Here is a 15,014-nt window from a genome sequence, read left to right as displayed (position 1 = left end):
AGTATTACAGAGAATATGTGCATATTTATGTTTCATGTGCTGCCCAGAATTCCGCTGCACAGACTGCCTAATCATTGGCGATAATCAGATTGTCCATGGACACAGGTTCCGACAGTTTCTGCAGTTGAGTAGGTGCTGATGGTCATGAGGTTTACCACACTCACATAGTTTGTCGCCTGAGATGTATCCTCATTTCTTCATGTTCTCCTTACACTGAGTTACTCCAGTTCTCAGTCTATTAAGTACCTTCCATGTCGTGTATGGGAAATGATGACCTATAGCAAGTTCTTCATTGAGGTTGTCCCAATATTTCTCTAATGATGAGCTATGCCAGAGTTGTATCCTATGCTCTGCAGGTGATGTCTGGATTGGTTGCGCTGTCCGGAGAAACTTTTTCTCAACTTGAGTCTAGGTGTTTGATGTTCGCATCCAAACAGGGGGTGTCTCTGATCCGTCTCCTGCTTCTTTCTTTGCAATTCAGCTGCTGTTCGCCTTCGGATGTCTGTAGGTACTACGCCCATGTTGTGGTAGATTTTGTCAGCAGAGGTTGCCCGCTATCGGCTGGTTACAATTTGTCCTTTTTCATTTAGGGCAATATTTACCTGTTTGGCATGGCTGGAGTTCTGCCATACAGGTGCTGCATATTCAGCAGCGGAGAAGCACAAAGCGAGGGTCTAGCACACTTCCGTGGGGGATACCATTTCTCTGTGCCCTCCACAGGCTCCTCTTGTTTTGTAGAGTAACAAAGAAATGTCTGTTTTGTAGCAGGCATCTTATAAACTGCGATGGCATAGATCTTTGTTAACATTTTTCTGTGATTAATGGTGTCATATGTAGCAGTAAGATCCGCAAAGGCAACTTTTATCCAACCTCTATGTGTCGTGTCAGGTTCAAGATCTGTCCACAACACGACCTCTCGGGCTGGAACCCAGATTGTTCTCTGATTAGTGTTTGACCAACTTGGTCCGAGATTCAATTGAGGATCATTCTCTCTAAAACTTTGTATAGATGACATTTGAATGATATGGGGCAGAAATTTTTGGCATCTGTTGGCTGTTACCCCAGTTTCAGTAGGTCCACAACTTTGGTTTTTCTCCAGATCTTTGGGCTTTGCAATTTTGAGACACAGGTGTTCATCATATCTATAATCCGCTTCTTGGTTGCTGGTCCAAACATTTTTATCTGTTCCGTCCTCAAGTCATCTAACCCCCAGCTTTATTGTTCTTCATTGAGCATATTGTTGTTTCTAATTCTTCCATTGAGAATGGTGTGCCAATATAGTTATTCTCCTCAGTAAATCTGGTGTTTGGAGTTACCAATTTTTTGTTAACTTTGCCATTCAGCAGTAACTGATGTGCTATCTGATTAGGTGTTGTATGGGAGATGGCTGAGGGAATAGCTGTTGGGTTGTTTCCAAGGTTCTTCAGCAATTGCCATGTCTTTCTACTATTTTGTTTCATATCGAGCTGCATCATAATATTGCACCATTTTTCTTTCCTTGTAGCTTATATGTCTAGTATAAGTTCTTCACCAATTTGCGTTATTTCTTCAGCAAATTGATCATCTTCAAAAAGGTGTTCATATTTATTCATAAGTGTTTTTGTATCTTTGTCTATTCCTGGTATGTAAGTTGTTCTACATCTGCGGCGTATATACCTACAAGAGACAGCTTTCACCAGCTTTAAAAAGCTATCATATTTCTCTGGAGAAGGATCTAGTTCAAAGATTTTGGAATCAAGTTCTTCAGTAAATTGATTCCATTGTGTTCATTTAAAGTTAAATCTTCACTTGAAGGGAGTATAGCTGGGTTTGATGACTGCATCTATAGTGCGAATAATTGCTCAGTGTTGTGTCCATGGAATTGGATCCCCCATTTCTTTCTTCACTTGATGGGCAATGTTTTCACTTGTAAAGATATTATCTGGGTTATATCCATGGCCCCACCTTCCACTCCTGAAGGAGTATGGTAGCTTTGGATCATGTATTAACTTCAGGCTGTATTTCCTAATCTGTTTTCAAGGTCTTCTCCACTTTGGTTTGTTTCTCCTTAGCCCCATGATACACTGTGACAGTTAAAATCTCCCATAACCAACTTCACTGGTTGTAAATTGAAATTATCAGTTTCTTTGAAACGGAATACATTGTTTGGTGGTTTGTACACTGATGTTACTGTTGCTACAGTCAGTATTTCTGTGTCATTATCTACAGTTAAGTCTGCAGACTAGATGTTGAGGTCTGGTTTAGCAAATATTGCACTGCCATACTGTTCGCTGGGTCTCTCAGTGATTAATGTCATTCCATGTATCCTCGGCCTTCTGTCATTTGAACCTCTATGAGTTTCCTGGATGAGCAGGAGATCACAGTTCTTTCTTACACATATTGGATAGTAATAATTCTTTGTCTACTGTTATTACTTCTATATTTATGGAGATTATTGTAACAGCTGGCTTTGAAAAAAGCCCTTTTGATTTATAATCTGGTGTAATGTTCTGGTGGTGGAAGGATCTGTCACTGGAATTACTCCCAGTGTTGCCCAGGGTACGCCCGATCGCTGATGATGGCATTTCGTGTCATATCTGTCCCTTTGTTGCTCTCTTTGAGGAGGCCCCTTCCGTGTACCCCAGGGTTGGATAGTGGTTCCCTGAGGTGGCAGTAGGATGTCAGCATATTGGATAACTTCTGGAGGTGGTGTCTGGAATGCTCCTCCAGGTTCTGCAGAGCAAGCAATTCAATTATAGAGATGTGGTGTATGAAGCAGGGATTGCAAAGTAGCAGTATCTTGCAGAGTGATCAGATGTGGTTTTGGAATGCCTGTGCCATGGAGATGTGTTTTGGCAGTACCAGGTTTGTGAGGGCCAGGGACTGGTGGAATCTGGAAAGGTGAACTTTACTGTTAAAGAAAGAGTGAGATCCAGAGGAAGGAGTTTTTATGGTTAGGCTGTTCAGGGGGATTCCATGGTTTAGGCAGCATTTAAGAAATTGGATGTGGGATTGTGTTTTAGTCAGAGAAAGGAATGCTGTGAAGAACTGGTTCAGAAAGATAGATCAGGGGTCCAATGTGGCAGGAATGGTGTAAAGGTAATGGGAATGACACAGAAATGGGCAAAATAGGTGTGATGGTTGTGAGAGGAGCTGGACAACAGACAAGAGTGATCCCATTCCAGATGTCCGACACAATCTCCAATCCGTGCCTAAAACCTTAGGCCCTTCTCTGAACCTCTCCCCTAAATCCATTTCAGTCTGCACCCTATGACATCCTGCATACAAATCTTCTGCATCCTTCTCAAAATCCATAAACCTAACAATCCTGGATGCCCCATTTTCACTGCTTATTGTGCTTTCACTGAAAGAATTTCGACCCTCATTGACCAACACTTCCATCCAATTGCTCAATATCTAACCTCCCACATCAAAGATATCAACCACTTCCTTCAACTTCTCTGCACCATCCAAACCCCTTTATCTCCTGGATCCCTACTTGTCATTATTGTCACCACCTCCCTGTACACCTACACCCATCACTCCCATGGGTGACTGCTATTGAACTGTTGTTGTTGTTGTTGTTGTTGTTGTTGTTGTTGTTGTGGTCTTCAGTCCTGAGACTGGTTTGTTGCAGCTCTCCATGCTACTCTATCCTGTGCAAGCTTCTTCATCTCCCAGTACTTATTGCAACCTACATCCTTCTGAATGTGCTCAGTGTATTCATCTCTTGGTCTCCCTCTATGATTTTTGTCCTCCATGCTGCCCTCCAATGCTAAATTTGTGATCCCTTGATGCCTCAGAACATGTCCTACCAACCGGTCCCTTCTTCTTGTCAAGTTGTGCCACAAACTCCTCTTCTCACCAATTCTATTCAATACCTCATCGTTAGTTATGTGATCTACCCATCTAATCTTCAGCATTCTTCTGTAGCACCACATTTCGAAAGCTTCTATTCTCTTCTTGTCCAAACTATATCTATCGTCCATGTTTTACTTCCATACATGGCTACACTCCATACGAATACTTTCAGAAATGACTTCCTGACACTTAAATCTATACTCAATGTTAACAAATTTCTCTTCTTCAGAAATGCTTTCCATGCCATTGCCAGTCTATATTTTATATTCTCTCTACTTCGACCATCATCAGTTATTTTGCTCCTCAAATAGCAAAATTCCTTTACTACTTTAAGTGTCTCATTTCTTAATCTAATTCCCTCAGCATCACCAGACTTAATACGACTACATTCCATTGCTTTTGTTGATGTTCTATTGTACTACCTTTCCCAATGTCCTTTAGACTTCAAACCCACTACCTCGTTCCTCATACACCTTACTAACTCTATCCTAACCCACAATTACTTCTCCTTTGATGGGAAAGTATATGAACAAATCTGCAGCATAGTCATGGGCATATGCATAGCACTTTCCTTTGCCAACCTGTATATGAGCCATCTAGAGGAGACCTTCCTAGCCTCCCAAAATACCGAACCCCTGTTCTTGTTCAGGTTCATTGATGATATCTTCGAGATCTAGACTCAGAACCAAGACATCCTATCTTCATTCCTTCACAACCTGAACACCTTCTATCCCACCCCTTAACCTGGTCCTCTCCAACAAAGTGTGTGACTTCTCTAGATGTTGAGTACTTCCTCTCTGATGACATCATCTACAACTCTGCACACATTAAATCTACCAAACAACAATAGTACCAACATTTCGACAGCTGTCATCCCTTTCATAGTAAGGAATCCCTCCCACACTGCCTGGCCACCTGGGGAGTGCATATCTGCAGTGACAAGAACTCCCTTGACCAATATGCTGAAAGTCTCACCAAAGCCTTCACAGAAAGGCACCTTCCCTTAGGCCTAGTCCACAAACCGATCTCCAATGCCATTTTCCCTCACACTTCATACCCTCCCACCTCTCCCAAGAACCAGCCACAAACGAGTGCCCTCCTTGTCACCCAGTACCACACGTACAGGGACAACTGAACCATGTCCATGGCCAGGGCTCAGATTACCTATCATCATGCCCTGAAATGAGGGACATCTCACCCGAGATCCTTCCCATCCCTCATAAAATGGTGTTCCATTGCCCATCCAACCACCCCAACATTCTAGTCCATCCCCACAGCCCCTAGCCAGAGTGATCATATCCCTGTCAAAGACCCAGGTGCAAGACCTGCCCAATGCAACCACGCAGCACTTCTTATTCCAGTCCTGACACAAGTTTATCCTACCCCATCAGTGGTCAGGCCACCTGTCAAAGCAGCCATGTAATCTATCAGGTTTTCTGCAATCACTGCACAGCTTTTTATATTGGTATGACTGTCAACCACTGTCCTATAGGATGAACATCTACTGCCAAACTGTAGCCAAGAGCAAAATAGACACAAATAGGCACAACATGCAGGTGAAAATAACATGCTTGATTTCAATAGCGACTTCACTACCTGAGCCACTTGGATCCCCTCCTCCACCACCAGCTTTTCTGAACTGCACAGATGGGAGTTATCCTTACAACTCATTCTCTGCTTCCATAATTATCCTGGCCTCAACCTAAAGTAACACACTGTCTCCACACCCTTCGCACTATAGTTCCCATCCCCAGTGTCCTATCTCTTCCTCCTCATTCTTGTCTCCCACCCTCTTCATTTGCCACTCTCTGCCAATGCACCAGCCCATCTTTTCCTGCTCTTCTCCTTTTTTCGTCCGTTTTCCCCACTTCCTTGCCCCACAACCTCCTGACTGCACCTTTTGGCATTCTAGTCCCTGCACACTCCACCAGACAGCACTCTTCCCTCCCTCCACCGTTACACACCCATCCCTTCTCCAATCCCTCTAGATTGCTGCTTCCATCCAACGTTTTCTGTTCTGGTTGGAGTTGGCAGTCATGTGTGTCTGAGATGTGCTTGTAAACTTTTTTTAAATTGCCACTACCAGTCACAAACATGACTGGTAGTGGCAATTTTTTTAAAAAAAACTTTACATATTTCTTGAGACAGTCACATTTGAAAAATAATCAAAGTGACTTCAAATTCTGAGATGAGATGTGCTTGCTTGTGCGAATGTCAGGTGTGTGTTCCGCTTTTTCTGATGAAGCTGTGGCCGAATGCTTTGTGTAAGTGTCTTTTAATTGTGCCTGTGTGCGATTTTAACGTCTCATCTTTACAGTAGATAGCAATCTATCTTTTCAGACATTATTAAAAAAAATTATTTGTTTTTTATTACCATTATTAAGATTAATCAAGTGCTCGTTGATCATATGTGTCATTTTTTAAGGTGTGATATGACTCATTCTTATACTTATCCACGTGGATGTTTGTTAGAAGAGAGAAAATAATGTTATACTGGGAGTATAATGGAACTCCATATTTTAATTCATTTTGGTCAGTAATTCATTTTGGCCAGTAAGGCTAATAATTGTACTTCCTTCAACCACTATGTCAAGGTGTTCCATTTATATTATCTGCCTCCTTTGAACTTCATTCATTCATAGTTCTTTCTTTTATCTGTACATGTTACTACTTGAATTTCATGCTTCTGTGTACACAACTCTGCTTTCAGTGCTTTTGTGTCACTTATACCAGTGCTTTACATCAGCTGGTATGTTTTTACATTTCCCTCCTACACAAATCCTTTAACACTGTAACATACAGTTAATGTCTTCCTACATTCCTCACTTGCCAGTAAATACTTACAATGCTATGCATATGTGTAACTACCCTCATCAATGTTTTATTTTAACCTTCGTTAATTTTAAAAAATAAGGCCATGAGGTAAGCAAAATTGCAGTCTTATGAACGGTAATAGAAAAGATCCAGTACAAACGTTAATTTTGGGAATTTTAAGTTTGGAAAAAGATTATGGAGCTGAGGGAGGTAGAAAAAAATTATAAGAAAGAACTGGAAAATGTATAATATTTGTACTTTAATAAAAATAACTAAAGAATTGGGGATTGAGCTTTATTATTATTACTATTATTATTACCTACTTCTCTCCAGTGTACTCTAAATAATTATCAACAGGATAAGATAACAGTGTACATTAATTACTTGAATTGATACAAAGTACTGCCCCAGTGGGTGTATCAGAGCAACGTGTAATACTCGGACAATGACCATCATGTTTTTCTGTGAAAGTTTTCTTGATTTTGTTGATGGCCTTCAACGTTTCCTTCTCTGAGACTCAGATTCAGCATCCAAGTGGTGTTGGGAGTTCCTTGATGTATTTGATCCAACATGAAGGCATCTGCTAACGAACTTCAAACTATGGATGCTGCCTAAGGAGTACCTCAGATGATAATCCAACACAAACTAACTATATGTGCTAATACATAACAGTGTGTGAAAAACAATGACCTGTGTGCCATAATGTTAATAAACTGCAGGGTTTCTGATTTACATGGTGTGTCCCAGGAGGCAGGGTTTCTCATTTACATGGTGTGTCACAGGAGAAATTGCCAATATTCAGGAATATTATACAAAGGATCATTTGAAGCAAAAAATCTAGTAAATATGGGACCTAAAATCCATAACTTAAGAGCTATGAGCAGTTCTCCATCTTCAGTACTGTGAAACAAATCCCTTTCACTGCAAATTCTCTACTTTCCATGTTTTGAGTGGTGGTAGTATGGACTAAAACGAGAAAAAAATGTCCAGTAAACATGAGCCTTAAATTAGGAGGTATGAGCACTTGTTCATGTTTGCTTCTGTGACACACATCTCTTCCACTGAACAAGTGCTCACAGCTTCAAGGTAGGCATTTTTGAGCCCATGTTTGTAGAAATTTTTTTCATATTTTGGTCCATACTACACCTCCCAAAATCTGGGGCTTTGCAATAGAAGAGATTTGAGGTAAAGAACTGCTCATAGCTCAGGTATGTATTTTAGAGTCCATGTCTACTTCACTTTTTTTCTTCATATGATCATTCCACCCATCTTTCTGAATATTGACCATTCCTCCTGGAACTCCTCTTTATAAGAGGACGTGGGTACAGAATGCATTGTACTTCTTATAAGGGGAAATCCCCAAATTTTATTACACAGAATTCTATATCCTCACAAACAGTAATCCTAGCTTTCAGAACTAAAAGTTTGAATGGTAATGGAAAGTAGATACAAATAAATTAGGAATAAAGGTAACATTCACTGGATAATAGCCACATTGCATTGTCGACAGGCAGAAACAAAACTGAAAACTTTGCTAGCTTTTGGATGAATTCTTTTTCAAACTAGAGTACATACACTCACACATTTTCTGTGAGAGGAGAAGCAGTGGAAGTGGTAGGGAGGGTTGGGGAAGGGTGACTGATATTGGTGGCTAGGAGGTAGCAGGTTTATGTGATGGGAATATGGGAGGGAGAGGCAGTAGGGGTATGGGATGAAAATGCGACATTGGCAGCAACACCATTGATTTTGTGTATTGCATGATGAGAATAACAGTGACAAGGAGTGGGTCGGGAAGGGTGATGATAAAGCACAGGAAGGAGAGATTGTGGGGAAGAGGGTGCAGGTGTATGATGAGTGAAAATGGGTAGTTGTGGAAGGATGGAGACCAGTGTGGTGGAGGGAGCTATCGAAGGTGGAGGCAAGGAGGATTATGGGAATGGAGAATATTTTATATGTCCACATGTAGAAAAAAAATGCAGAGATATTTCTTGTGTATCTCAGTTCTGTACATTTAATGTCAATTTCACTATGGAAATCGGAGTGACGAGATGACTTACTAGGAAGGAAAAGAAATGGCACTCTGGGGCACAGCATATGCTGGGAAAAGATGCATACTGGCTTGTATTTTGGTGCCAACAGCTGCCACCACATGGCACAGAGGAGTCAGATGCTTCAAACCTTGATTCACAAAGCTTTTATCCTCTGACCTAAAAAGTCTCACGACATAACTGGAACACTCGAAGACTGTTTTTTGATACAAACTGTTACACAGAGCAACATATGTGCTGATGACACTACACCCAATATAAACTGTACAAAATTGAGAAATGGAAGAGAAACCAGAGAAGGCCAAAATCACTGCATTTCTTCCATACATGGCTTCATTGTTTTGAAAAATTGGGTGTATGGTGTATAGGATAGACAGTACCACAATTGAATATCACTGGCACAAACACCAGCAGTGGACCTGACTACTGCACCAAAACAAACATGCAACGATAAAGCATTCTGGCATAGACATTGCACTATTGGAACTGTGATATAAAATAAGTTCTTGAGATTGAAATTAGTTATAGGGTAATAAACTTTGACTGCAGCTACAAGCTTTGCAAAGTCTGAACAGACATTTGGATTAATTAGTAGGTAAAAAGAAACAAGCAGTTACAGCTTTGAACAGGTTTCTGATGCAGGCAGAACACCAATGAATTAGCAGCCCATTGGATTAACCTATGTATGTGTAATCTCACACTGAGCACTGGACATGCTCCAGGTCATGAACTGTGGACTGGACAGATATAGACCCAGCTTGGGAGGCAAGTGGAAGGTGATATATAGATAAAATCGGCATGCTCTCCCATTAGCACTCAGTTCTCCTGCACACTGCACAATGGAATCATGGTTGTTTGGTAAAAATATTGTACCCATTACAAAAAGATATCCAGCCATACTCCAGTGAATGAATTTCTCACCCATGGTTAGACTTTTCAGAGCCCACATGTTGTTCTCATTCAGGAAGTCAGCTATGTGTAATGTAGCTCACTGTGTTTATGGACTGTAAGCTTGGATCACACAGTATTTATTCCCATTCCAACTTACAGAGAGTTTAATTATTCTTCAGGCAGATAGCTGATATCTATTATGTACAAGTTTAATTATTTTGTCACTGTGAAATTGTATCTCACTGCAAGCTTCATTTTATTTGTGGGGCAAAAGCTTCACTAAATGTTTTGGCAGAGAATCATTTCCAGACCAGTGAAACCTTTAGTCAAGGCAGAGGCTTCACTTTGTCTCATTATTTTCCATAGTGAAGATTTTTCTTTTTTCCATCAGATCAATTAGTTTTTAAAGTCCCATTATGTGAAAGGCTCTTCTTGTGGTCCCAGAAGTAGGTGTAGTTTGGACAGTAAATCATCTTTTGCACCTGATTGAAATTCTTGTCTGGAATTTTTTCTTCCAAGGCTCGCATTTGTCTTGAAAGCTGACTTAAATCCACTGTTGCCTAAACTGTGCCTAACACGGCTTCACCATTGTTTCAACAGCAGTCAGATTTCAGACAGTCTCTTCCTTCATGACATTTCTAGCCGCTCATTCTTTCTTTCCTGTTTCTTATCTCCAGTAGAAGGAACCTTTATCTGAATGCCTTATAGCCTGTAAAGCTTCATGTCATGCTTCTTCAATTCATTTAACAAAATACAACTATTTCATCTATCTTGAACAATTTTGAGTTTGTTTATTTTTGTTTACAGACAATGCCTTACTGACACAGTCAAGGTTTATCCTGATGGAATCAATGCTATTGCTGTTTGCTTTGTTTGGGCTTCTCTGTATTCTGAAGTTTCGACACTACAGCACAGCCCCTTACTGTGTGCAATGGTGGTTGTGGCTTATTATGGGTTCTGTCTCTCTCACATGTGCCTTGTGGTAAGTACCTCATGATACCTCCTCCAGTTATTCGCATGTTTGATGGATTGTAATTGTGACTTTTCATGCTTCAATCTCTCTCTCTCTCTCTCTCTCTCTCTCTCTCCCTCCCCTATTTCTCACTACCCCCCTTCCTCTTCTAAAAACCAAACCACACCATAATCCATATTGTTACACATTCAGAAACTCTTCGATGGAGTTGGAGTAGTTGTCAAGCAGGTAGAACTTCAGTTTCTGATTGAAATTAATTTTATTACTTGCTGAATTATATACCTCACCAGGAAGGAGGTTAGACTTTTTATTTATTTATTTATTTTTCACACTTAATATACTTGTCCTTTCTGCATCATATTATGGCTGAAGATGGAGATTGTAAATAATCTCTCTTTCTAATGTTATGCTTATACTTGCAGTGCTCTTTCAGCTATTCGTGATGTGATTGATTAAAGGCATGGTTCTGAGTATACAACAAAGTTGTTGTTTCCACTTTACGAATGTAGGTTAAGACTTGTCTCCAAGAGCCTCTGTAATGAACGCGCAAATGATTCTTATTACATGGTTTTGTGCAAATACTTATTTACTCAATTGTGAATTATCTGAAAAATTTATGCCAGAGGACATTAGAGGATGTAAATAGGAAAGGTAAATTAACTTTTTGATATTTTCATCTCCAAAATCTGACGTTATCCATAATGTAAAAGTTGCGGAACTGAAATGTTTTAGAAAATCTGCAAAATGTGACTTCTGGTTCAGGTCCTTATGAATATAAACGCCAAAGAATTTAGAACATTGTCTTATTTATTATCGTGCATTTTTTCTATTGGTGTGGTCAGGCATGCAGTACAGAATTGAGTTTATTGTGTTTTATTTAAATCCTGTGACAGTCGGTATGCAAAGAATAAGTTATCAATTTTCAGGAAAGTTTCATGTACATTTTCAAGTGTTCGATGTTTTACCATTAAGCTCGATTACAGTATTTTGTCAGCAAAGATAACTCTTTCTGCTTCTTTGATGTACGATGATGGATCATGTCTATATAACAAGAAGAACAGTGGACCCAATTTCATTTCCCATGGTACAACTTTAGTGATTATTCTCTTTTCTGAAGGTGCAGTGTCATGATTTACATTCTTCGGTCTTCTTAATGTGACACACTGCATCATTTTCGTTAAATAGGATGAACGTCAGTTACCTTCAAGATCACTTATACCATAATATTTGATCAGATGAAACTATATTGTTCCAGAAAGGTTTTCAAGTCTCAAATATCCATGCTGTATACATGCAGACTTAAGCAATAAATGAAAATTTCATTCTTCACTTCAGTCTATATATATATAGATATCATACAAGGTGTATACGACCCGGGACAACTGGGAGATCTGGGAAAAACCCGGGAATTTTTTCATCCGGGAGAAAACTGGGAAAAATCTGGGAATTTTTTAGGATTTTGGGAATTTTTCATTGTTTTAGTTTTTTGTTACATTTTTGTAATTTTGACTGGTAAGAACCGATACTCTAACAAAGGGTATTACTATATCCTGCTACTGCAGAATAATACTTCAACAATAAAACGAAAACGAGAGAAAAAAAAAACGAAAATAACTTAAATTCCAAAGGAAATGCACCATATACAAGAACGACACACAGTGCTCATGCAGGTGTCTGCTAACAGCAAAATGTGTCAAAAGCTTTAGGAAGACTATACAATGCTTCATATCAACAAATTGCTTCTGATGAGTGTGAAGTCACAACTTTTTACATTAGATACGTTTTAGCAGTTACGAGTGGGCTCATGCGCAGTAGATTCTCCTGCATCTGGCTACAAGAATATGGCTATTGGTTGTGCAAGCAGTCGCAGCAAACAGCTAGATGCTACCAGGAAAATGAGGCGCCAAATTCATATTCTGGAGGGAAAAAAAAAAACTTGTTTCACAAAGTGCCTAGCATCCAGCACACGTTTGTCTATCGATTATTTTGAAACGCTTCCCTGTTGGTTTTTGAACACATTTTAAGTTGATTTTTGAAAGTGTGCATAGTGTACGTGATGTCTCTGTCAGGTGAATTTTCGTCACATCTAGATACAAACTTTCCGCAGACGAAAGGGGTCAGGGCTATACGAGCTAAGCAGAGTAAAGCCAAACGGATGAATGCACTGTAAGTATGCACTTTAAATGTGCTCACTTTAGTTATGGTTCACGAAATTCCGATGCTCTTGGATTATCCTCTGATGTCTTGTTTCTTTTATGACATAATGTATGATCTTTCAATGTTTTACACGTACGAACGGTCTTCCTGCATCATGGTAGCTGCACAAGTGCAGTGACGCCTGTTATATGTGCTCTCTGGCAACTGCTAAAACGAACCTGTTTCTAACAAGTCGGGGGGAAAATATTGCGAATGGTGGTTTGAAAAGCATTACTTTCAAAGTAAACATCCTTTTACGTAAGTTGAATTGTGTGCGAGTATGTACCATGAAATTCTTAAACCACAGAGCGTTTGAGTCTTATTTAAAAATCAGCTCTTTGATGACGAGCCATTTAGAAGAATTTCGAACCCTGAATATCAGACATTTGTCTTTATTAAAAATTTTACCGGCACATTTGTGAGATTCTTGAAGTGTAACACACACAAAAAAGATCAACATTATATGCGAAATCATAGCTTCTCTTGCAGCTTATTAACCTTAGAGACCAATATTATGTGTGAAAGCTTTTCTTTTCTTGCCGCAACACATTGTGTATTAATTTAAACTATTAAATTTCCCTGTTTGTTTGTTTGTACTACGTAACAATGATGTTGCTGTTGGCTGACTACATCATGAGCCCTATGCTCTGAATATCCACTGTCATCGGCTGCCGATATCACATGACATGAGCTATGACTGGCTTACAGAAACACATCGCAATCTCGATTTCAATAATTTGGAAAGTAACATGCGGTGTTTGGTGGAATTGCAATGTATACTTTTGTAATATGAAAATATGCAATGTACATCTTGATGCACATAAAAGATATTTCCAAAACGCCTTTTTTTCTCTGAGTTTCATTTTCTAAAGTGCCAGGAAGTTCTAGGCCTGTGGATAAAACCTTTACCATTCACAGGATTGATAAGGGAAAATATAATGTCACTTAGCATGTTTTCACCCGGAAGAAAGTGCATTTTCAACCAGGAAATCTGGGAAAAATCCGGAGAATTTTTCTTCCTTGTCCATGTATACACCCTGTCATAGTATTTGAGCTTTTCTAGGAAAATGTCATGACCTGCCTAATCAAATACATTTGACAAGTTACTGAAAATATGTGTTATTTTTCATTCAAATTTTGTATAAGCTGATTTGTGAATTGAAAAATGGAATTTTTCTGTGGAGAGACCCTTTTGTAACCCAAATCGAGACTAAGTATTTAATTTGAGAGAGCTGTGTTATTGTTCTTGCATACGTAATCACTTTCAGGTCCTTTGAGAAGGAGGTAAGTATTGAGACTGGTGGGTAAAATATCATTCTTACTACCTTGTAAAATGGTCTGACAACAGCTTATTTTAGGCTGTGTGACATATCCTTTGTGATAGTGATGTTTGCAAATGTGACTGGCTACATTGCATGTATGTGAAGAACAGGAGCCGGCCGCGGTGGTCTAGCGGTTCTAGGCGCTCAATCCGGAACCGCGCGACTGCTATGGTCGCAGGTTCGAATCCTGCCTCGGGCATGGATGTGTGTGATGTCCTTAGGTTAGTTAGGTTTAAGTAGTTCTAAGTTCTAGGGGACTGATGACCACAGATGTTAAGTCCCATAGTGCTCAGAGCTATTTGAACCATTTTTGAAGAACAGGATTTTAATAATTTACTTGAGATATTATCAGCTCTGTTATTGTTTCTTTGCCTTTTTAGACAGTTAATTGCATTAATAATTTATTGTTTTTTAGAGCTTGAAGTGATTGTGACTTGCCTACTTTTATGAAGAAATGCAGCTTGCATGTATTTATTGCTTTATTGCTTGAACTGAGCATTTTGGTCTTCTGGCCTCCTTCAAGGAAGAAATTATTATATATTTGATGTACACTTCAAGACAAAAAAAAGATGCTCTATGAAGGAATTATCCGAATGGGATGGAAATAAGTAAATGTGATGTACATGTACAGACAAACAAATATTACAATTTCAGAAAAACTGATTGTTTTCTTCAAGAGAAAGAGGTTCACAAAATGGGCAAGCGTGAAATGCATTGGTACACCTCTAGCCCTTATGCAAGCAGTGATTCGGCTTGGCATTGATTGATAAAGTGGTTGGATGTCCTCCTGAGGGATATCATGCCAAATTCTGATCAATTTGTGTGTTAGATAGTCAAAATCCAGAGCTGGTTGAAGAACCCTGCCTATAATGCTCCAAACATTCTCGATTGGGGAGAGATTTAGTGGTCTTAATGGCCAAAGAAGGATTT

General features: G+C 39.5%; 1 protein-coding gene across 3 annotated transcripts in view; it reads left to right on the top strand.

The window, feature by feature from the left end:
* LOC126272214 (protein O-mannosyltransferase 1) overlaps positions 1-15,014 on the top strand; it is a 147,086-nt gene that overhangs the window by 36,765 nt on the left and 95,307 nt on the right. For all 3 annotated transcript variants that reach the window (XM_049974913.1, XM_049974911.1, XM_049974914.1), the window contains one exon: positions 10,401-10,575. In XM_049974913.1, the coding sequence (XP_049830870.1) occupies positions 10,401-10,575 (175 nt within the window). The remainder of the gene's footprint in view (positions 1-10,400; positions 10,576-15,014) is intronic.

The sequence above is a fragment of the Schistocerca gregaria genome, chromosome 5, assembly GCF_023897955.1.
Source record: "Schistocerca gregaria isolate iqSchGreg1 chromosome 5, iqSchGreg1.2, whole genome shotgun sequence".
Classification (NCBI taxonomy): domain Eukaryota; kingdom Metazoa; phylum Arthropoda; class Insecta; order Orthoptera; family Acrididae; genus Schistocerca; species Schistocerca gregaria.
Note: the sequence above shows the minus strand (reverse complement) of the source record. Positions and strands in the feature narration are given on the sequence as shown.